This window comes from Catharus ustulatus, chromosome 12 (genome assembly GCF_009819885.2).
Source record: "Catharus ustulatus isolate bCatUst1 chromosome 12, bCatUst1.pri.v2, whole genome shotgun sequence".
Lineage (NCBI taxonomy): Eukaryota > Metazoa > Chordata > Aves > Passeriformes > Turdidae > Catharus > Catharus ustulatus.
Genome location: NC_046232.1, coordinates 19,429,890 through 19,451,874, shown reverse-complemented (window position 1 = coordinate 19,451,874; position 21,985 = coordinate 19,429,890). Strand labels below are relative to the sequence as shown.

The 21,985-nt window shown below is 38.3% G+C and overlaps 1 protein-coding gene across 3 annotated transcripts in view; it reads left to right on the top strand.

Annotated features, from left to right (window-relative positions):
- The window catches only part of DENND4A (DENN domain containing 4A), a 47,389-nt gene that overhangs the window by 18,747 nt on the left and 6,657 nt on the right, over positions 1 to 21,985 (top strand). For all 3 annotated transcript variants that reach the window (XM_033070662.1, XM_033070663.1, XM_033070661.1), the window contains exons 8-26: positions 378 to 444; positions 3,419 to 3,477; positions 4,115 to 4,259; positions 4,817 to 4,992; positions 5,451 to 5,551; positions 7,129 to 7,353; positions 7,589 to 7,734; positions 10,736 to 10,869; positions 11,651 to 11,786; positions 12,303 to 12,509; positions 12,602 to 12,730; positions 12,992 to 13,136; positions 14,951 to 15,070; positions 16,521 to 16,661; positions 17,490 to 18,583; positions 19,388 to 19,598; positions 20,300 to 20,394; positions 21,142 to 21,317; positions 21,438 to 21,584. In XM_033070662.1, coding sequence (XP_032926553.1) covers positions 378 to 444; positions 3,419 to 3,477; positions 4,115 to 4,259; positions 4,817 to 4,992; positions 5,451 to 5,551; positions 7,129 to 7,353; positions 7,589 to 7,734; positions 10,736 to 10,869; positions 11,651 to 11,786; positions 12,303 to 12,509; positions 12,602 to 12,730; positions 12,992 to 13,136; positions 14,951 to 15,070; positions 16,521 to 16,661; positions 17,490 to 18,583; positions 19,388 to 19,598; positions 20,300 to 20,394; positions 21,142 to 21,317; positions 21,438 to 21,584 — 3,654 coding nt within the window. The remainder of the gene's footprint in view (positions 1 to 377; positions 445 to 3,418; positions 3,478 to 4,114; positions 4,260 to 4,816; positions 4,993 to 5,450; positions 5,552 to 7,128; positions 7,354 to 7,588; positions 7,735 to 10,735; positions 10,870 to 11,650; positions 11,787 to 12,302; positions 12,510 to 12,601; positions 12,731 to 12,991; positions 13,137 to 14,950; positions 15,071 to 16,520; positions 16,662 to 17,489; positions 18,584 to 19,387; positions 19,599 to 20,299; positions 20,395 to 21,141; positions 21,318 to 21,437; positions 21,585 to 21,985) is intronic.

The window sequence follows — 21,985 nt, the reverse complement described above, 5'->3', positions numbered from 1 at the left end:
CAGTTCTACTCTCTGAGGTTTAGTGCTATTTCAAACTCTGGTCAGAAGCAAGATTTTAAAATGGAATTGTGATGTTCAAACATCAATATTTCTACTTTGCAAGTGAAAAAAAAAATCTTCTTGTAATTTTTCAATCTCACAAAGAGAGTTTGTATTCTGAAAGAGAATTTCCCCTCCCATTTTCTTGTGACCAGTAGAAAAATCAGTTTTCAAGACCAGAATATCCCAATAGGGTTTAAGTGCTGGGATTTTTTGTCTGTTTTCTGAATAAGTATGTGCCATTTTTATATAATAATTTCTCTTATTGTCAAAATTGTCTTGAGGTGAAGTAGTTTAAGCTTAATTTCTACTAAATCAGTATTTTTCTTTTTCTGTAGACACATTTCCCATTTCATGCATAAAGTACCTTTTCCATCCCCTCAGAGGCCAAGAATCCTTGTGCAGGTAAGCATAATTTTCTTTAATAACTGTGTCTAAGGTGAAGATAAAGCAGGCTAATAAATGGAAAATGTAACTTTTGTGCTCAAATTATTTTTGCTCAGGATTTCTTTTTCCTAAATTAATGAATGTAATGTGGAAAATCTGTAAAAATGGTTTCCAGTTTAGCTAAGTTAGTTCAGTAAGTTATTTCAAGAAGCTGTTTAGTGAGCTTAGAAATTTTTTTCAGAGTATATAGAAATTAATGAGAAACTACTCTGAGTCAGCATGTGGTCTGACTTTTGCAATAGCTTTTGTACTGGTTTTTGCTACTGTATAAAGGCTGAGTGTAAAATAAATCAATAAAACTAAAACCAGATGTGAAATGGATATCCATGACTGCCCCTCTTCCCAAAGGCCTTTGGCTCTCAGTGAGAAGTGCAAGAGCCACACCCAGTAACTGCCCCTTTATCAAATGTGGCCCTTGCTCTGTCTGCCTGCAGGACTGTGAGTGAAATCATTCCAGGAATTGCTACCTGCTCTTTGAAATTTCACTGTTGGTAGGAGAGGAGAAATCCTGGTCTTGAGGCTTCTCAAGTGTTAATAAATCTTTTTATTTCCTCCTAAAGAAGTGAAATAGGTAGAGACATGTTAAAATTTTTATTGCAGAAAAAAGAGAGCTCTGTGCATACTATTCTAGCAATCATGGCTTTTATTAAATAGTTACAAAATTATGCTATTCTGTGTTATTACTTGTATAACATAAAATGTGGAGAGCCCTGTACATTTCTGAGCCTAAATTGTGTAGCCCATGTGGTAGTGAAGTCTTTCAGAGCAAATACAATCCTGAGTTATGTCTTTATAGCATGGACTGAATATTGAAATCTTCTTTAGTGTATTCTAAAGGAGTGATATTTATCACTGTTACTGAAATGGATTAGAGAGCAGTTATACTGAAACTGTGTCTGGCATTTCTCCCCCTGTTCTTTGGATTTTAAAGTTCAAAACACAGCATTTTTACTTCTTGTTTGGGCTTTTTATTCATAGTCAGTAAAATATTTGTGCTAGGAAACATTAAACACTTATTTAGAGAGATAGTAATTGAGTTCAGAAAAAAACATTTAATGTTCTTAGTCTGAAATCTTAGGGAATTTTGTCAAAGTATGTGTGGATTTATATCCTGGAATGTAGTCTGAAAATCAAGATATGAAAATTATGTCTGTTATACCTTATTTTCAAAATGTTTTGTGCATTAAATTAGTACAGCTTTAGGAGCTGATAGTACAGAGGGAGAAAACACTGCTTTTACAGTAGGCACTGGTAATTGAGAACTGTGAATAAATTCTTCCTTGCAGCTACTTCCAGAGACTTAAGTTGTGTTTGAAACTGCACTGAATAAAATCACAAGTGATTCCTCAAAATTAGTGTGGGAAATGCCTGCATTGAAAATGGTAAACTTTCAGGATTCCATTTCTCTCTGAAGGCTGTTAATGGAAAATGTGGTAATCTTTTGCTAAGCAATTAAACTTAAGTCTCAAAGAAATGATAGGCATTAGTAAAACAGTCTGGAATGTTCCCATTTCCCAGCTGCCAGTGTTGATGGGTTCCTTCTGACCTGAGATCTGCTGGACCCTGTGTCCTACATCCCCTCATTGCACACAGCTCGCTGTGCTAATGTATCACAACCTGCAAACTTCAGGAGCACGTGGAGTGATGTTTCTCCCTCTGGGGACTGGGGCAATAAGTGCCCCTTCTGCCTGAGGGGGATGTACCCCTTGAATAGATGCTTGATTGTCTTTGTGTGCTTTTGCTGAAGCACAGAAGTCAGGGGACGTCAGGCTGATGCTTCAGAGGGTGGTTTGTGAAAGTTTGCCCCAGGCTGAAAAAATGAGTCCTCTGAATTGTTCCACTGAATAAGCTAATGGTGCTGGGGGTCCCAAGGTGACTTACTTAACAAATCCAGCCTGGTGTGGCCATCCACATTTGTCAGGGAAGTGGGATGTGAGGCATGCAGGGAAAACAGCTTTGCAGGCTCTCCTTAATTCCCTGAGTTTGGTTGGGTCTCCAGGCACAGCATTAGGTGACTTTGTGTTTCTAAGTCATCAATCTTGTTATCTGGCCTCTATTACCTGGTCACCTGCAGTGGATTTAAGGTGAAACACACTCAAACCTGAAATGTTACTGAAAACAGTCTGAACCTGCAGCTGAGTTGTACAAGTTCCTGTGGCTGAGTTACTGCTGCTTTTATACAGCAGAAAATGCAGGCAGGATTATGCCAGCTTCTTTTTTGTTACCCTGGATTTAGCATGGCTGAAAACATCAGCTGGGCTTTGATAAACTGATTGTCTATTGCTATTCTTGTACTCACCTGAGTCTTCCTGTTCATGCTGATGTGTGAATGATCTGCTTGATGCCATGTCACTGTAAGAAAGAAATGTGATTTAATAGGATCTTCTTGCATCTTCAGCTCATGCAAATTTTAAAGATTTTTATCAGAGCTGAGCAGTTTCTACCAGCCAAGAGCCTAATTCTCATGTGTCTTCTGAGGAAAATATGACTTTACATTATCACCTGCCATCTCTCCCCTTTATGAAATTTTATCTTTTTTTTTACCCCTAAATCCAGAAAGAATTCCCCCCAACTCCTGAAAGCTGTGCATGAACTATGGGTTCTCAAAGCCCTTAAAGTACAGAAGGCTTCATTTTTCAGCAGTTAATATATTCAAATTTTTGCAGCATTAGCTAGTTTAAAGTCTTCTTTATGAATATGCAATGTATTCAGTTCTGGCCAAGAAAGGAAGATCATGCTTTGCCCAGTTTTTGCTGAAAGATCCTGGTGCATGTCATTGCACAGCACTTCTCAGAGTGATACACAACTGGGGTATACAAGATTCAGCTTCATTTGAATTATTTTTAAGTGTTCTTTGTTATAGTTTGGAAATATTTATTAGAAATTCCACAAGTTCAGATTAAAAATAATGTAATTTAAAATCTTTTTCCAGTTATCTCCACATGATAACCTGATTCTTAGCCAACCTGTGTCATCACCACTCCCACTGAGGCAAGTAACAATATCTTGTTAATTGTGAGATTATTCTGATTTTTATTATGCAAAAAATTTGGTATTTTGAGTTGCAATTGTGTAAATAACTTAGCTTGTCTGGTGCCTTTGGAAGCTGGTGGATCTAAAGTTTATTGATGTGATTAGACCTGCACTCTGACAAGGATACACATTTAATTAAACAATGCATGTGGGGGTTTTTAAATCATTTTAGTGGTTCTTGAGGAAGAATATAGATTATTAAATCCCCTTTCTAGAGTTGATCCCTGGGCTCCCAAGGTAGTTTGGGTTTTTGTTTTGAAAGGAAATTGAAGGATTTCTATTACTGTCTTGACTTCCCTGTCTCAGTGCAGGAGGCTGATTAAAGAAACACATGTTGTCTCCCTGTAAATTGCTTCTCAGAAAGAAAAATTGTCATGCCTGTGTCTTGAAAATAGTCTAGACTGAGTCAAGCCTCAAGGAATCATGGTTACTGTTGGGAAATAACCATTCCTCACTGGACAGTGAAGTGTGCCAAGTATTCTACCAAGTAATCTCCAAAAGAAAGATTTGCAGATTTCCATTTATTTTATTATTGAACATTTCATTTTTTTACTGTCCCTTGTAATTCACCAGTGTGTTTATGCCCTGTAAACAGTGGTGGCAAGTTTTCTACACTACTTCAGAATTTAGGACCTGAAAATGCAGTGACTCTGCTGGTGTTTGCTGTGACAGAACATAAAATCCTCATCCACTCCTTGCGACCTTCTGTCCTCACCAGTGTGACAGAGGCACTGGTGTCTGTAAGTACCAGCTTTTAGTCATGCACCTGCAAAAGGACTGAGAGAATGCTTCTGAGATTAAATCTAGGTTTAGTATTAGTGCTGTTCAACTTAAAAGTTACTTAAAAATAAGAATTAAAGATCACTAGAGAGAAAAATATTACTGTTGTAATGGTATTCTATGAAGATAGAAGATAAATTGCTGTTGATTCTTTGTGGAAATATTGTAAATAAGTGTTTGATCATCACAGTGCTTTTAAGATAAGAGTTTCTGATTTTCCAACTAGCACTGTATCTATTCCTATGGAATTTTAAATGCATGATTTTCCCTGCCTGTCATCACAAAGCATTGTTTGCTGCCTCTGCTGTGTGCAATCTGTGATTCTGAAGAGTTTTTCCCTACAAATTGAACATTAGAAAAATTAATGCAGTTTTTAATTAACAATCCACATCTAGAATCTCAGTAACAACAATCTGCCATGTTAAATAATTGTGAAGTTAGCACAGTGTGATTCATTCTTGCATGGGCTGTATTGCACATGTCTAAGCTGTGTTTTTGTCTCTGCACATTTTCCAAGATGATCTTCCCTTTCCACTGGCCTTGCCCGTATATTCCTCTGTGTCCCCTGGCCCTGGCAGATGTGCTGAGTGCCCCCTGCCCGTTCATAGTGGGAATTGATTCCAGATACTTTGATCTCTATGACCCCCCACCTGATGTCAGCTGTGTTGACCTGGATACCAACACAATTTCTCAGTAAGTTTTTTATCAACAGTTTTTCTTCTCTGTTAATTTTTTTCTGCTTCCTATTTTCAAAAGCAAAAACTGGCTTTTGGCAGAACTTGGAAGGTTATTTTAGTTTTTCTTTGAATTTCTTTCTGTCCATGCCAGTTTAAGTAATTAGAGCTCAGAACATGGTATGGTGGTTGCTGGTGCAGTAACAGGTGCTTAATACCATTAATCCATCTCTGGTGAGTTGTAACTGGATTGATTTCAGTGCTGAAGAGTGTGGCAGTGTAATCATCACACTGAAATATGGGGCATTGCTTGGGTGCCTCTGATCACATCTCCACACAGTAAATCAAATTTGACTTTGTTACTTGGTTTGCAATCCTTCTCAGTCCAGTTTTAATGGAGTGAAACCTTTCTCTGGTGGGATGGAACATCCTCTGAACACATTCCAGTGTATGATTTTTTTTTTTTTTCCTTTCCAGAACTGGAGACAAGAAAACTATTGCATGGAAGATCTTACCAAAGAAACCTTGTAAAAATCTGATGAACACGTTAAATACTTTATATCAGCAACTGGCAGAATGTGAGTGGGAAAGTACATAGTACATAGTAAACTTTACACTGGGCACAGTGTGCCACAAAACCACATAAATCTAGCTAATTAATTATGTTCCAAAGTTATCAGTTCCACTAAACATTTATTTTCACAGAAAGGGAAAATCTGTGCTCTAAATCCAGAGATTAAAAACTATTTGGGGACTTTTGGGACAGAGGAGACTTCACATATATATGAGGGCAGTGTTTAATAGTCCTGTCCTATTGATGTTAGCCTCATACAAAAAAAGAGCAGAACCTCTATGAGAAGGGAATAGGAAAGCAAAGCAAAGAATAGACCAGGACCTAATAATGACTTTTTTTTTTTCCCATCTTCAAAGTCTGCTCAAAGTTTGCTGATGTCTTCACAATTGAAATTGGAGTAACTTTGATACTCAAGCTAATAGTACCTCACCTAACAATTTAAGATGGAAATGACAAGTGTTTTTTAAACATTAGGGGTTTAAATGTAAGGCACAATTACTGGGCATCTCAAAGTAAAAATTGGTGGTTGATAGAATCCTTGAATATTGCAGAGCAAGGTATTTTGAACCTTGATGTGAGAAAAATGGATGGGGTGGTTTTAGTGAAATTCATTAAAACTAAGCTGATTTTTTTTAAAGGCTGTTTACAAATTCCTAGCTATTGAGGTCCCAAGAATTTGTGTCCTGATTAGAACGTATAGAAACACAAAGTTATTGGGATGTGCTGCACAAAGAAGTGTGTAGCTGATGGATGATGAGAGTTATCTGATGCTTCAGAATTTTGATACATTTTTCTGCAAGGGCTTTTTTAGAAAATATTCTAAGCCTTATGTTCTGTATGTAAAAATAGAGTGGTAGTGAACTTAAATCTTATTACAGAGTAGGTTGCTTAAAAATGATATTGAGGTAAAGTTGGCTGTAATTATATGATGTGGAAAGACAGTGATGAAACCATCCTTTCACTTTCCTGAGACATTATTAGAATGTTATCAAACTGTGTGCAGCAGTGAAGTCTCAGCTGGAGTTCTGATGCCTTTAAAATGTTGGTACACACACTTCATTAAAGAATACAGGTTTTACTGGAGCCACATTTTGTCTCTAGTAGCATTTTGCAGTGTTGTGTTTTAATGGCTCCACTTGGCCTCTGAGTGATGATTTTTCTGTGTATGTTAATGTTTAGTGTGCATTGTCTGCTTTTTGAAATAAAAAGCACAATCAAAAAAAAATACATCCCATCCATGTATTTGTCCTGAAAATATGCTTCTTTAATTAGCTCCTGTCTAAATTTTCACATGGTTTTACAAACCTTTGAGGGCTTTTTAAAGCTCTTTCCACACTGGTTCTGTTGCTGTAGTAACTCCTGTGTTGGCCAGGTCAGTGCATCCTGCTTTGGGTGTTATCCACAAATACATGGGTACAGAAGGTCAAACTGAATCCATTGTCTCATATCCTGATTGAATTTGGGTATATTTTAACCTATTTCAAATGTAATGGAGTTCAGTAATCACTGAATCTAGTAAGAGAAGATTTTTGGCCAATATTGAGGGGGAAACAAAAGACTGTAATATTGTTTTGTTCACAGTGCAACAGCGACCAAGAGAAGATGCATTCATGGAATTTGCAATGAATGATTATGATTTTAATTCTGGGAAGAAATTGCATTTGGAGAAATTGGATTTGGAGATCCAGGAAGCATTTCTCTGTTTCATGGCTTCAATCCTAAAAGGTTACAGGTCTTATCTCAGGCCAATAACAGAGGCACCCTCTGAAACAGCCACAGATGCAAGTTCTCTCTTTGAACTACAAGGTGAAAAGTTATAAACTTGTGTTGTGTGTATTGATTTTTTTTTTTAATCTGTAGAATTAGGAATATTTGCTTGTTAGTGTTGTAAATGGTGGGGGAAATGTAAGTACAGATGAAATTGCACAATAGTGGCAGAGATGACAGGAAGCTTTTTGCACATAAGGAGAACTTACACTGAGTTCTGGTCAGGGCTTTTTATTCTGGGCACTCTGACAACGCTGCTGATTGCACTTTGCAGGCTTCCTGAAGAGCAGGGACCGTTCCCATCAGAAGTTCTACACCCTGATGACCAAAACCCAGATGTTCATTCGCTTCATTGAGGAATGCTCTTTTGTCAGTGACAAGGATGCCAGCCTTGCCTTCTTTGATGACTGTGTGGATAAAGTAAGCAAGTCTTGGGGTGCATACAGTGTTTAACATCTACTGTTGTCTACTTCCTCTGAAAAAGTACAACCAGAATATATTTGAAATGCAAGTTTGGTTTTGCTTTCCCTGTTTTCTCATTATTGTAGCCTTCCATTTTCCTTTTTTGTTTGGCTTCATTCCCTTTTTTGCTTCAAATTCTTGGATGTAAATAAAACATCATGAGAACAAATTAGAGGTGTTAATTTTCACTGTAAACTTCTGTAATACTGGCCTGTTGCAAGAAGTGCAGGAAGGAGGACTGAACTGATAACCAAGAATCTTATATCCCTTTTCCTGTGAGTATTATAAGAAATTCCACACCTTGGTGTCATCTTATTGGCTGCCTGTCCCACTCTGTTCTGGGACACTGCTGTTTTAGCAGGGTGCAGTTGTCTGGGATTTCCTGGAAAGCAGGTCACCTGCTGCTTGTTCCATGTAACTGCTATTTGCAATTCCTATTTATGACTGGTTTTTCCATGGAAGTGCAGAAGAGCTAAAAGGAGATGTTTTGAAAAGAAGTCTGAAAACAGTGAAGTTTGAGAGAAGTATAAAAGCATAGTATAATATTGAATACTTTTTATAGCTTTTGCTGGTCTCAATATTTTAGTAGTAGCAGTTTTCAAAACTCTGTTTTCCAGTTCTATAGCATGACTTGCAGGTATTCATGGCTTGTGAATTGAATTAATTACAAACATTTCTGTAATGTTGAGTCAATCCCATAGCTGTGTTAGAAACCCTTCAACAGGCAGTTCTTGCTTTGCCATGTGCCAGCTTGTGCATGAAACAGGAGCTCTGCTAGACAGAAATAGACCCCAGTGAGTGACCTGCTGAGCTGCACTTGGCTTCCTCTGTGCTGCACTTTAGTTCTCTGGCTGCTGTTAAAAAGGATGTTTATTCAGAATGCAGTGACTGTGTAAGTGTCAAATTCTATCTGTTGCATTTCATTTTACAGAATGGTTTATGAGGGTGCTGAAGTTGATGCCCTAAACTAAAGTGATCTTGTCTGGGAACTCAGACATCTCTTTCAAAAAAGTCATGCTTAGGTTGCTGATGTTACTGTGAGACTGCAAATAATCTGTGGAGCTGTTGGAGCTCTCACCTTTTAGAAAAGGTTAAGTAGCCATTTGTACAGATGAAACAGAGACTTGTCTGTTCTAGTGCCAGGTATTTACTGCTTGATGCCCTGGACAGCTTCTTTCCACTATAAAAAATGCTCATGACTGTTTGGTGAGAACAAATTTTCCAGAATGCACGTACACTTCTCCAGCTTCCATTACTGGCAGTGAGGATTTTATTCAGTTTATTAATGGGACAGTGAATTCTGTGCCAGGGATAACTGTGGGGAAACTGAGGCACTGGCATTGCAATGCTTTTAGGATTTGCCATGGCTTTAGAATTGCTTGTGAAACTGGGTATTCACTGACGTGAGGGAGCAGGTTCCGTGCAGGATTTCTTTGAACAATTACATATTTGTTTTATCTCTTTCCTACTTCCCCTCCCTGATTTCCCCTAATTTGTTCTTACCAGTAACATACAGAGTCAAAATATGGAAGTATACCAAAGACTGCTGTACCAACTAGAGCTGTAACCAAGACCAGATATCAAAATGGAATTATTCCAGTAAAACCAATATTTATATTTTAATCCTTTATTGGGTGAACCAGTACCTGACAGGGTTTTGGATGAGTGATGTCATGAGTTGAAAGGTGATACAGTGTTTTCTTCTGGGTAGTTAGAGCCTACTGGCTTGAGACAAAATTTATGTACTGTGAAATTAGTTATCTATAAAATATCAACTAATCCCTGCCTTGAATAATTTGTGAGAATAGTTTAAGATGAAGAGCAATCTCTTTTATGTTATTTGCTCACAGACAGCAGCAGCAGATTGTAATTGATTGCCCATTTTGTCAACTGAAAGATACAGTGTAATTGTCTCACAAGTTTTCATTTTTCAAGGAATTCAGAAATTACCTCAATTCAACACACATTTAAACTACTGGCTTTATTATATTTCACTGGTAAAACTTGTAGCTGTGGGATTTTTACATCCTTAGAAGTATTTAAATTGCAAGTAAGGTTTCGTTTACTGCTGCTTCTCAGGAGCCATATGTTCTTGCTACTTGGCTGGTTCAATTTGCTAATGCTTTCCATCTGTCTCATGCAGCAAAATGTGTAATTAAGGACACCTCTTTGTATGTTTATCAAACTTTAAATATTCAAGAATTTTACTGAAACTACTTGATATATTTGCACCTCACTGGAGGGGGAGAGAACTGTGGAATGTGCTTCTTTTTATACATGAACTCTGTTGCCAAACTCTTAAGGCATAAAAAACATGCATTTTTGGGTTCCACAGGTTGCTTATTCATTTCTTTGAAGTATTCTACCATTTGGTTGCCATTTAAACCATTTAAGTAATTAATATTAAAAAAACAAAGCTATGCCTGTCTCCCTTTAACTTCAGTAAGGTCACACATTTATACTCCATTCTCTGGGAGTGCAGGTGTGTTCCTGCAGTCTCTGCAAACTATCAAGGCATTAAGTACTGTGTAAGTGACTGCAATTGGGGATAGTGCTGGTATGCATCAGTCAATTTGATAAAGCTTGGTATTGTTTTCAGTGGTTAAAAGAGGGGGAAAATAGCTCTTATTTTTATATTTAAAAATAAATTTCAAGTTACTGCTGCAGTAGGAAACATAGTTCTGGAAATGGTTGTGTCCAGAAAGATTAATCTCTACATATGTCTTAAAATATTTACCTGAAAACAGACAATTCACACTGTACCATTAAACACTGATTATTGGCTTGGGGTGAAGTTCACAAAACAGTTACTGTTATTATAGATTTGCAAGGTGTCCTTGCATTTAAGATGCTGTTCCTTGAAGCTAATACAGACTCTGTCCTGTTGATCACACAGCTGTTAACAGCAGAAAATACAATGCCCCTGGTAACTACTTTTTCTTTTAACTTCTTCCTCCAGGTAGATATGGACAAAACTGGGGAAACAAGACTTATTGAGCTGGATGAGTCCTACAAGAGTGAGCACACAGTTTTCATAACACCCCCTGAGATCCCTCATCTGCCAAATGGGGAAGAGCACCCTCTACAATACAGGTAGCCTAACACAGCAGGATGCCAACCAAAATCCTAACAGCTGCCCTTGTAGAGTTGAATTTCTAGGTTCTTGTGAGGGTCAGGAAGAAGAGATTTTTCCTGTCCCTTTAGGTTGCTTAAGTAAAAGGTGTGTGTGAAATGGCCAGTTCTTTTGAAGTTTTAATTTTGTGTGTGTACACAGAAGCAGTAATACTTGATAAAGCTGGTAGTGATCACATTACATTGTGCTGGCTGTTGACACTTTTTAATATTAGTGGACCCAGTCTGTTGTCCTGCTGCTGTTACTGATAATGATACAAACTGCAGATACACTTTGGAAAGAGAGAGTGCATGTCAAAGAGTCATTGAAAACTAATTTAGTAATTATCTCAGATGAGTTTGTTGGGTTCTTCATTAATTCTGATAAAAATTTTTATATCTGATCTGATTTAATCTTTTAGATGGTTTGATATTGTTCCTATTGATTTTCACAAACCTCAGTCATGTGATGCTCACTGGGGACTAAGCCACACAGATTATTCTTTTATTAACTAGAATCAATACTAATGCATTTGACACATTAATTAAAGAAAATGCTGTGACAGTAAATACATTTATCAATTGAAGTTGCTTACCTGAATAGCAAGTTGAGACTGTTTGTGCAAGCACATGAACCCATGCTGAGGGATTAGTGAGCCACTTTATCAGCCATGTTGTTAAAGGTTTACTTTTGTGTCTTTGCTATCATGTGATGTGTTTGCTTTGGAGCTAACTTACCAGAATTGACACATTTCTCTTCCAGCTATAATGGATTTCCAGTATTAAAACTAGAATTGTTTGAACGACCTGAAGGATTTCTCAGAGCACCAAATAACAAACTGTCCTCAAAAGCCAGTAGCCCCAACAACCCATCACCAATGTTCAGAAGAACCAAACAGGTACTTGCTGCTGTTCCTGGAGTGTGAGGTGCTTGGGAAGGGGACAGCTTGAGTTTGGCTGTGAAGCCTGACTGGCAGTGGCTGCAGCCTGATGGTTCTTCACAGATCTGGTGGCTGCAGGGTCACTGTGCAGTTCTTTGGATGTGCTTCTTGCCTGCACCATATCCTACAAAGGCCCCTGTACAGGTTGTTGCTTGCTGTGCTGTCCCTGTCCCTTCTTCTTTCTTCACACTGTCCTCCATGAATTTTCCACATCCACTTCTTGATTGCTTTTCACTGGCCAGGGCTTTGGGAAACTGTAACTTTCAAAGTAAAAGAGACTTCAAGAAATGCAAGGTTTTAGCAGTGGAATATTGCACAGTGACTGTTTTTGGTATCACTGTCACTGCTTTCATGTCCTTTCCCACTTTATAATATTGTTAATATTATTGTTGCAGTTTCCATAGATATAATGATGCATGTTCAGCTTTGTGTGATGTAGATATAAACACAAATAATCTCCATGTTTCTTTCCAGGAAATAAAATCTGCCCACAAAATTGCAAAGAAGTACTCCTCCATCCCCCAGATGTGGTCCAGGTGTTTGCTCCGCCACTGCTACGGCCTCTGGTTCATCTGCCTCCCTGCCTATGTGAAAGTCTGCCACTCCAAAGTCAGGGCTCTGAGAACTGCCTATGATGTGCTACAGAAAATGCACACCAAAAAAATAGATCCACCTGATGAGGTAAGAGAGCCCCCAAGTGCAGAAGGAGCCGTGGGTGTGAGGGTGGGGCAGTGCTGGCAGCCCAGGGCTCACTGGTGTGTGTTTGTTCTCAGGTGTGCTACAGGGTGCTCATGCAGCTGTGTGGGCAGTATGGGCAGCCTGTGCTGGCTGTCAGGGTGCTCTTTGAGATGCAGAAGGCTGGCATCGACCCCAATGCCATCACCTATGGCTACTACAACAAGGTATGCTTTAAAGAGGTGGGGGAGACAAAAGTGCTTTTTTTATCCGGGCAAACAGGAGGGAGAAAAATAACAGAGCAGTTCAGGTGTGATTCAGTCATTTCTTGTAAGCTGAAGAAACAAGACAGAATCATTTTGTGTGTTTTGGAGGTTTAGAAATCTACTGTGTTACTGCCAATGTAACTCAGTCTGAGATTTAAGCTCCTGTTTTCACACCTGACTGTTCCTGAAGATGAGTACCTGATTGTGATATTTCCAAACCAGGCTGTTCTGGAAAGCACCTGGCCTTCGAGCAATCGAGGTGGCTACTTCCTCTGGATGAAAATACGGAATGTTGTCCTGGGAATAGCACAGTTTAAAAAAGCTTTGAAAAAACCACCAGCAAGCACTGCACATACATCTGTTCCTGGTAAAGTATTCACATCCTTCTGGTTTTGTTTTCATGCCAATGAGAAAGTTTATTTCAAAAATCTTTCTTTTGTGAGTTTGGTAAATCTGTTTTAGAGAAAAAAACCCAATAGTTCCTGCATAAATTTTAAAAACCAGTCTTTTCTTTTTGCCTATCAGTCTGAAATAGTGTCCTATTTATTTATTGTATCAGCTATTCATGAGTCTGAAATTTGTAATAATTATCCTAGTTAATCCAGTAACCAGTCTTATAATTGGCAGAAACTTCTGTCCAGCCTTGCCTTTATTTTCCCCTTTTTTATTTGATGTTAGCTGAGAGGCAACCAGAACTAATCCTTGAGTTTGCAGTACTGATTGCAGGTTCTGCATACCACCTGCAGTGATCATGTTTGTTTTTATCTAGAATATAAGTACAATATGTTAGGCTGTGAATTTCTTTCCTTTTATTTCCAGTAAAAACATCAAATGGTCATATGGCCATGCCTGTAATTGATATTTTTTAAAGGTACTGCTTTCCATGGTGTTTATAATTTCCTGGTAGTAAAGCACAATAGTGCATTGTAAAGTAGCAGCAATCCATTGAGTTCAGTTCAGGCTGACCTTGGGAGACCTTTACAACATACTTTTATAAATGTATGTGGGTCATCTGACTCAGCTTTCAAAGTCCTTCCATCCAGGGCTGTTCTGTGATTCCAAATGTGTAGAAATAAATCTTTGCCCTGACAAACAACACATATGATGACCTTATGGCTAGATTATTTCTGGACCCCAGAGACTCCAGGCCTACTTCTGGCTCTGTCATTAACCTTATGGATGGCCTTGAACAATTCTTCTTTATTTCTGCCTGTTCTTCATGAAGCTGGGCTTCCTGATAAACCACTTTATTGAAAGCCAGCCATGCAAAGCACTGTACAAGAGCTTAGCAATGTTGGTTGCAACTCAGACCATGTAAATAATCCTTAATGAAATAGCTGTCACTTATATAATTAATAGTATTTGACATAATCTGATTTTTCAAGATTGCTTTGTAGGAAATCTCATAGCTGGAATATGTGCTGAGTCCTCAGGAAATCCAAAAAATGTCTTCCATAAATTCCAGAATATTTTCTTATCTTTACCATAGCAACAAGGTTTTTACCCTGTTTGTAGCCATTCAGTGCAGCCTCTTTAGGGAAAACAGGGAAACAAATTTTAGTTATGTTGGGCCCTCTTGGTCCTGGAGAGGGACCATATTCATTAAACCTGGGCAGTGTTTTGGCTTGAGAATGACCAGATGAGTGGCTTGTATGTTTGCAGGGGGGGTTGGGATGAAGGTTATTGTTATTTTAAGCTAGTTTTGCAGATTAACTCATGTTTGCCACTGCATTGTTTAATTTTTTTTTACTCTCTAGAGTAAAACCATGAGAATCACAAGCATTAACATGTCTGTTAATATTAATGTTTTTGAGAAACATTTTACAGTAAAATGAAACCATGTTTAGATGCCTCTTGGAGTTCTTGAAAAGATGTGACCTTTTGATCAAATAATCCAGAAAACAGAATTAAGTCAAACAGTGCTTTAGTTGAATATTTAAAAAGAAATGTTGCCCATTACCTCTTTAATTTCATCCTCTAAAGCATCACTTCAGTGTTTGTACTATAATAAGCCAATCCTTTTTATCCTTTTTTTTTGGTGGTAAAATGTTCACTGTTAATTAGAATGTTCTTGATAAGAGGCCTTTGAATTACTGTTGGTATTCAATTTATTCCCCTGAACAGTGTCACACTATTAAATACCTTAACTGTCTTCATTCTGATGTTGCTCTGCACTGATAGGGGGACTTTCAGACACTGCCAACAACACATCACTCAAAGAAGAAGCCAAGCAAGGGAAAACTTGTCTTCAAGACATCCAAGAACAAAAGGAGGACAAGAGAGAGAGTGACTCCAGTTCTTGTACGTATCTCATGAGCACAGATCTCTGCTTCTGTGGGGATAAATAAGGATTTCAGCAAAAGCTAAGTGGGACAGCTGAATCCTCAGTGACTGTGTGTGATAATGCCAGTTTATGCCACTGCCTAAAGTTCTTTCTCTAAGTGTAATTTTCTGGATGTCTAATGGTTTCACTTGGAAAATTACAGTTCTTTTTTCTCTGCTGTTTCAAATAAGTGATAATGGGAGTATAAAGGCTTAATGATAATTATAGCCTAATGTTTTTGTCTTTTAAAAAAATGAAATTGCCTCATAGGCATAATCTACAGAAAAGCATTTTCTACCAGTCTGGTTTCTTTATAAATCCTGTAAGAGGAGAGCAGCTGAAATTTTGCAAGTCTGAGAGGTCTAAATTACCCAGCTTCTTGGAATTCTCATAGTTTGGGAGATGCATCAGAATGGGAAGGGTTTTTTCTTCAGGTTTTACATCTGCTGCTCTTGTTTCCTTCAACTGCAGTTGAGCAGCATCAACTTCATGGAAAAACATAGAAGATCAGATTGTGTAGTAAAATTATATAAGCTCTACAGATTCCCATGTATATTCATGGAAAATACCCTTCTTAGTAAATGTTTCCCTAGTAATATGAATTTTTTATATTTAAATTTTTCAGTGGGATTTCTCCTACTATTTGGGTCAACTATCCCATTGTGAAGTGATATGAAAGTCTGGGAAAATATGGGATTAGATAATTTGCTTCAGTGTTTTCACCACAATCTTCCTTCTAGCACTAGTAATTTTTTCTTCAATTTGCTTGAAAAGGTGTCTTGCTCATGATTACAAGAACATACATGTAAGAAATTATTTAGGTTTAATAAAACTTCTGAGGATGCAAAAAATGTGAATTCTACCTAATTTAATATTTTTGGCCATGATTAAGACATTTGTGGTGCTCTATAATAATGATGTGCTAAAACATTTTGCACTTTTGGAAACAACTGGATAATACTGAAGTTGCCTGAAATCCCTGAGAGAAGTAATTCTCTGGTTTGGGTGGTCACCTGCAATGGAATTTGTGTCATATCTAAAAGACTTGAATATGAATATTCACATTTGCTTCATTTCTCCTGTGTAGTTCTGGAGGAAATGAGATCTGTGGGAAGCTGAGCTCTTGCAAAGGCAGGGGAAAAATGCTCTTGCATCTCTTCTATGCAAATGAACAACAGTGGTCTTAATCTTCAAAAATACCATGTGTTTTGGAATGATTTTTGGGCTCTGTAAGAAGGTTATAGAACTTCTGGGAACTAAATTTCCATAGTGCAAACCTCTGCCCAGGCAGATGTCAGCCAGTGTGCATCATGGGAGGGGTGCAGCAAGGGGTCACCTAATCCTGTCTGAGGTGTCCAGCACGTAATGGGGACTTGATTTATGGGTTGTTCTTGGATTCTACAGAACTCTGTCCTTTTCTGTCTGCAGTGTCTGAAGTGGAGAGCACCAAAGGGAGTGGGGACTGCCTGCCCAAGCTGAATTACCAAAACTCCAGGAGTGACAAAGCCACGTCCAGCATCGTGCGCCTCAACGGCACCGTTGACAATTCCGTGGCAGAAGGGAGCAGGGGTGAGTCAGGGAAAATACATTTGTGTCTGATTTGTTATTAATTAGTTCTGAGCACTGTTCCCAAGTTGTGTTGTCCACTAAACTTGCAGTATTTTATTGCTGTAACAGCAGTGGCTGATGAAAGGTGGGGGAGGGAGTTTAGGTTGGAGCAGCATATGCTGTGTCAGGAAGATGCATGGGAATATTCTGCTTTTCCAGATTTTTTTTGCTGTAGGTAACATCTGCTTACAAAACACCAAAATCTTGGTTTTTTTCTTATAGTCTCCAGCAAGTAATTAATTCCTCCAGGATAGACAAGGAGTGAAATTAAAAAGACACTTTCAGTCATTTTCATGAGTCTTTAGTAATGTCAGATCTGGTCATTGCTTGAAATATTGCAATATACTTTAAAGTCTGCATCTTTGTGCTCTGGCAAAACAATGGAGATTTCTCTGACAATAATTCCTTTTATTGGCTCTGTTTCTAAATCATTAAGTTAGAAAGTGATGCTTCTTTTGCAATTTCCTTGATACCTGTGCTATCCTTAGCTTTCAAACCTTGTAGCAATGTCTCCTAAAGAGGGAAGTAAATACAGCTGAGACTTGATGTCTCTCAAAATGCTCTTTAGGTTGTATGATTTTACTCTCTTTTAAGTGTTTTATTCTCCATCCCTTCCTAAAAGTTATGACCATAGTCAGCTCAACATTTCAGCCTCTAGCACAACACAGTGAATCCCAGCTCTGTGTTGTAAAATGTTTGAAAGATGAGACAAATTTCCATTCTTTTGTGCTTTCATTTAGTTTTCTTCTACAGCAACAATTTAAGCACCTTGTTCCATCTGTTTTTCAGAGAGTTCTGTAGGATTGCTGTTTACATCATCTTTTGAGGATGCCAATGAAGCAGAAGTTATAAAAAGTAAATCCTTAAGAAAGAGACATAAAAGTGCAGTGGAAGCTGACTTAAGGGAGATGCCATGGGACACCAGGAGCAGGAACCTGAGTGGAGATGGCTTAGTGGGACTCATGATGAACAGAATCAACCAGGAGGCAAACCCTGGAGAAATAGTTGAAAAACTGGGAGCTGATGCCAAAATTCTCTCTAGTGCATTACAGAAAAGCATAAGGCCAAAAACTCTTAATATCAGATCTTCCTCTTTAGACTCTAAGAGAGAAAGCCTGGAGAAAGAATCCAGTGATGAAGATGCAGCTTTTGATTGCAGTTTTACAGATAAAACAGAGTCTCCTGTTATCTTTGATCTGGAAGACCTGGATGCAGAACCTGAAACACCTACAGCAGTGAAAACTTCCAGTGAAAAGTCTAAAAGGTTGCAAAGAAAGAGCAGCTTTCCAGTAAAGCCAGTTGAAAAAACAGATGTTGAAACTGGATTTGATCCATTGTCTCTGCTGGTTGCTGAGACAGAGCAGCAGAAAGAGGAGGAGGAGGAGGATGATGACAGAAGTGTTTCAACTCCATCTGCAAGAAGAGATTTAGCTGAAGAAATAGTCATGTACATGAACAACATGAGCAGCCCTTTGTCCAGTCGTGCCCCAAGCATTGAGCTGCAAAAACCCTTTGATGACAGAAATGCCAATAAAAGGAGCCCAACCATTATCCAGCCTTGTAGGAGGTCCAGCCTTCCCCCAAACTCCCCAAGGCCACCCAGTCTTACCAAATCCAAGAGCTACCACTCAAAAAATGAGGAAAGGCCAAGGGACAGGCTTTGGTCTTCCCCAGCTTATTCCCCAAACAGCCCAGCCAAGGAGCAGCCCCAGGACACAAGCAGTGCATTGACACTTGTGTCATCACCATCCTTCAACTTGGACACCCTGCTCACTCCCAAGTTTGATGTTCTGAAGAGCAGCATGTTCTCTGCTGGGAAAGGGGTTGCAGAGAAAGCAAGCAAGTGGTACTCCAAATTTGCAATGTATGCTGCATCTGCAAAGGTAAATGTTTCTTAAGATCCTATACATTAGGGAAAGACTTTGTAAAAGTTTAATTACTGACTCACATGTGATGAATCTATTTCATTGTGGACCATGAACATTAAATTGTTTTAATCATGTTTGATATACCAGAATCCTAATTCTATTATCCTGAATAAATTTTTAGTCTGGCTGGGTTCTGAATATATTTAATGGGAGAAAAGAAGTGTGTTGACAGAACAAAGACTGCTCTGGCTTCCCTTTTTAACCTAAAGAAGAAACACTTAAATAAACAAATACTGGTTTAGAGTCTTTATTGCTTTTATGAGTAAGGGGAAATCTGGTTGTATCAGTTGCCAAAATAATTTAAAGCTAGTTTTGATCTGAGCTCATTTGTTAGAATGTTGTTTGCTGCTACCAATTCAGACCAAAACTACTTTTGTTCCCAGACCTTGGGTTTGAAGAGAGACACTTGCCTTGTCCATCCTAATGTATTCCTGCAGCTTCTGATAATTCTGGTAGCAATGGGGTGAAAAGTTACAGGATTAAAATGGTTATGGGTTATATATGGTTGTGGTTATAATGGTTATGATTTCACTTAATTATTTTTGCTAAGAGAATCTTTAAAAAAGAATCCTGGTGTAGTTGATTAACCCAGAGTGAGACTTGCCTTTCTTGCATCAGTTCTGAACACAGGTCTGTGATCCTCCAAGCAGGGAGGGTCATCCCTGGAATTTACTGTGTAAAACAAGGCTGCCCCTTTATTTTTTTTAATATTTTTGCTTTCCTTTCATTTTCTCACTTGAACTGCTTTTCTTTTCTCAGGATCAAAATTCAGACCGAGCAAGTGTTTCATCTCTTGGAGCTCTGGACTCAGAATCTACTTCTCTCACTGATGAAGATGTCTGCAATGATTTTGAAAGTGCTTCTCCTCAGGAGAACACCACATCAGAAATTAAGGGAATTAGCATCAGCAAGACAAGCCTGGAAAGCTCAGCTTCCCATGACAGCTCAGCTAAGCAATTTGACCAGTGTGGTAAGAGACAATTTTTGCATGGCATTCATCAATCTGAACAAAAACATTCCAGTTTTACAAGTTGTTCTTTCATAATTCTCAGTTTAGGATCACCCTAGTCATTAGTCCTTTTTGTGGAAGAAATAAATTTTTCTTTTGCTACCGGAAAACTCCTACTCAAATAGGAAACTCTTTGAGTCTTTGAGTATTCATGTGAACACCTTAATTCACATTAAGGTTCTATTTTCTAAAAGTAGTAAAAGTACTTTTTAAAAACCTGTTATAATTTTTCTAGAAGACACTGTTGAAGTTGATTACCAGACAGAGTGTAGAATTTTTTTTCTACTCTGTGCTGGATAATTGGTCATGACTGTGTCACTTTCTGCTGTCATTTGGGTTACAAACAGCACCTCTTGTCCTTCTCTAGTTTTTGTTCACACAGAAGGTGTGTGGCTATGAATTGCTTAAAATTTGTTTCCAAGCTACCAGCTTGGAAACATATGGAACATATGGAAATTGTTTGTTGGTAGCTTTTATTTTTGCCTTGGTTGGTGCTGGGCAGATGGCAGCCTCACACTCCACAGTTCTGTACCAGTGTCTCTCATTTGTTGCATCTTCCATCACACATTTTATTATAACTGCAGTATTGTTTGAGCAGGGAAGCAGGGTGTTAAAAATGCATTTTCTGAATAACTTGTACTTTGGGTTTTTTCTGTTAACAGGTTCTCTTTCCAAGTTCCCTTTACCTGACAAATCAGAGTTGGTGTCTTCCTGCAGCACCAGCAGTACCAGTGTGTTCCAGAACTATGCCATGGAGGTACAGGATGATTTAATTGATGGACTTGGAGCATGTGTCTTTAAACCTGAATATTATCTGTATCTCTGGGAAAGTTCAAAGCTTTAAACTAAAATACTGAAAGATGGATATTTTTGTCACAAAGTAGATTTAATTTCAAATCCTGCTCTAGAAAGGTCTTTTAGTCACATCTTTTGGGCCTCAAAGCTTCAGTTCTCAGGAGTTTGCTATTGGATGCAATTGAATTGAGGCATATAAATCCCTTGTGGAGATAAATTTGTTCTAAGTGAAAATACCAAGTCTGAAGTAGCACTGGATGTTTAAAAGCACAGAAGAGAGAATTATTTCTTGGTGTAACTTCTGTAAGATCACTTTTCTTTTCACTGTTAGGCTGGTTTGGGTGGCTCTTTGTTCCACACCCCCCCCCTGGATTTAGGTTAATGACTGCTCATTTGCATCTTTTTTTCCATTTTTATAATACTGACAGTGACTACAAAAGTGTGTTAAATTCTAATCATAATTTATGATAAATTAGCTACATAAATATTCCTTTACTTTTACTCTTGCAAATTACCGATAACGTGTTCTTGTTAATAGAAACATTATTAAACAACTGGCTGATTTTAATCTGAGCAGCAATAAGAGGATGAACTTGTCTGCAGGTGGGAGGAATATTCATCAAAGGGCTGAGATTTTGGCTGTAGTTTTAGGTGCTTTGTGACACAGAAGTTTTGTGTGTTCTAGTGGGTTCTGTTCTGCCCTGTGCAGGTCCTCATCTCCAGCTGCTCTCGGTGTCGCACTTGTGACTGTTTGGTTCACGATGAAGAAATCATGGCAGGCTGGACAGCAGATGATTCAAACCTCAACACCACCTGTCCCTTCTGTGGCAATTTATTTCTGCCTTTTTTAAGCATAGAAATCCGAGATCTCCGGCGGCCTGGGCGGTAATCACAGTATTTGACTTTACCTCCATTTAAATGCTCCTGTTGGGAAGTGCTTTTGTTTGGGATTTAGCTATTTTGGAGGGTTTTTTGGATAATGCTAAGCTTTTACTTTTCTTTCAGGTATTTTCTGAAGTCCAGCCCTTCTACAGAAAATATGCAGTTGCCATCCCTTTCCTCCAATCAGAGTGGGAAGTCCTGTAACACCACAGGCACTGTTGGCCTCACTACATCCCTGATGTCTGTCCAAGAAGATATCAATTCAAATAGGTAAATGTGCATTTCCTGCCTGGAAATTCTCAGCTTTTCTGTGTATATGTGTATTTTAATCAACTGAAATAAATTTATATTCTAATCTTCAAAGAGGAGAGCTTGCTTTGAGAGAGGATCTCTCTGCTGCCTCTCCCTTTTCTCTCAGCTGACCACATCATGCTTTCTCTGCCTGATATGCAGCATTTCATCCCTAATATAAAAATTCATGTTGGTATTTGTAATTCTGCAAGTTTTATGAACTGAGGACATGTGTTCATCATCAGTGCAGGAGGGAATAAAACTTGTACTGTAACATGAATGAGTGTGGTGACCATCAAGGCAGAATTCAGACTGTCAGGTCCATTATTTCCAGTTTATTTCTGTGTACATGTTGGAGCACTCAGAGTAAAACAAAAAAC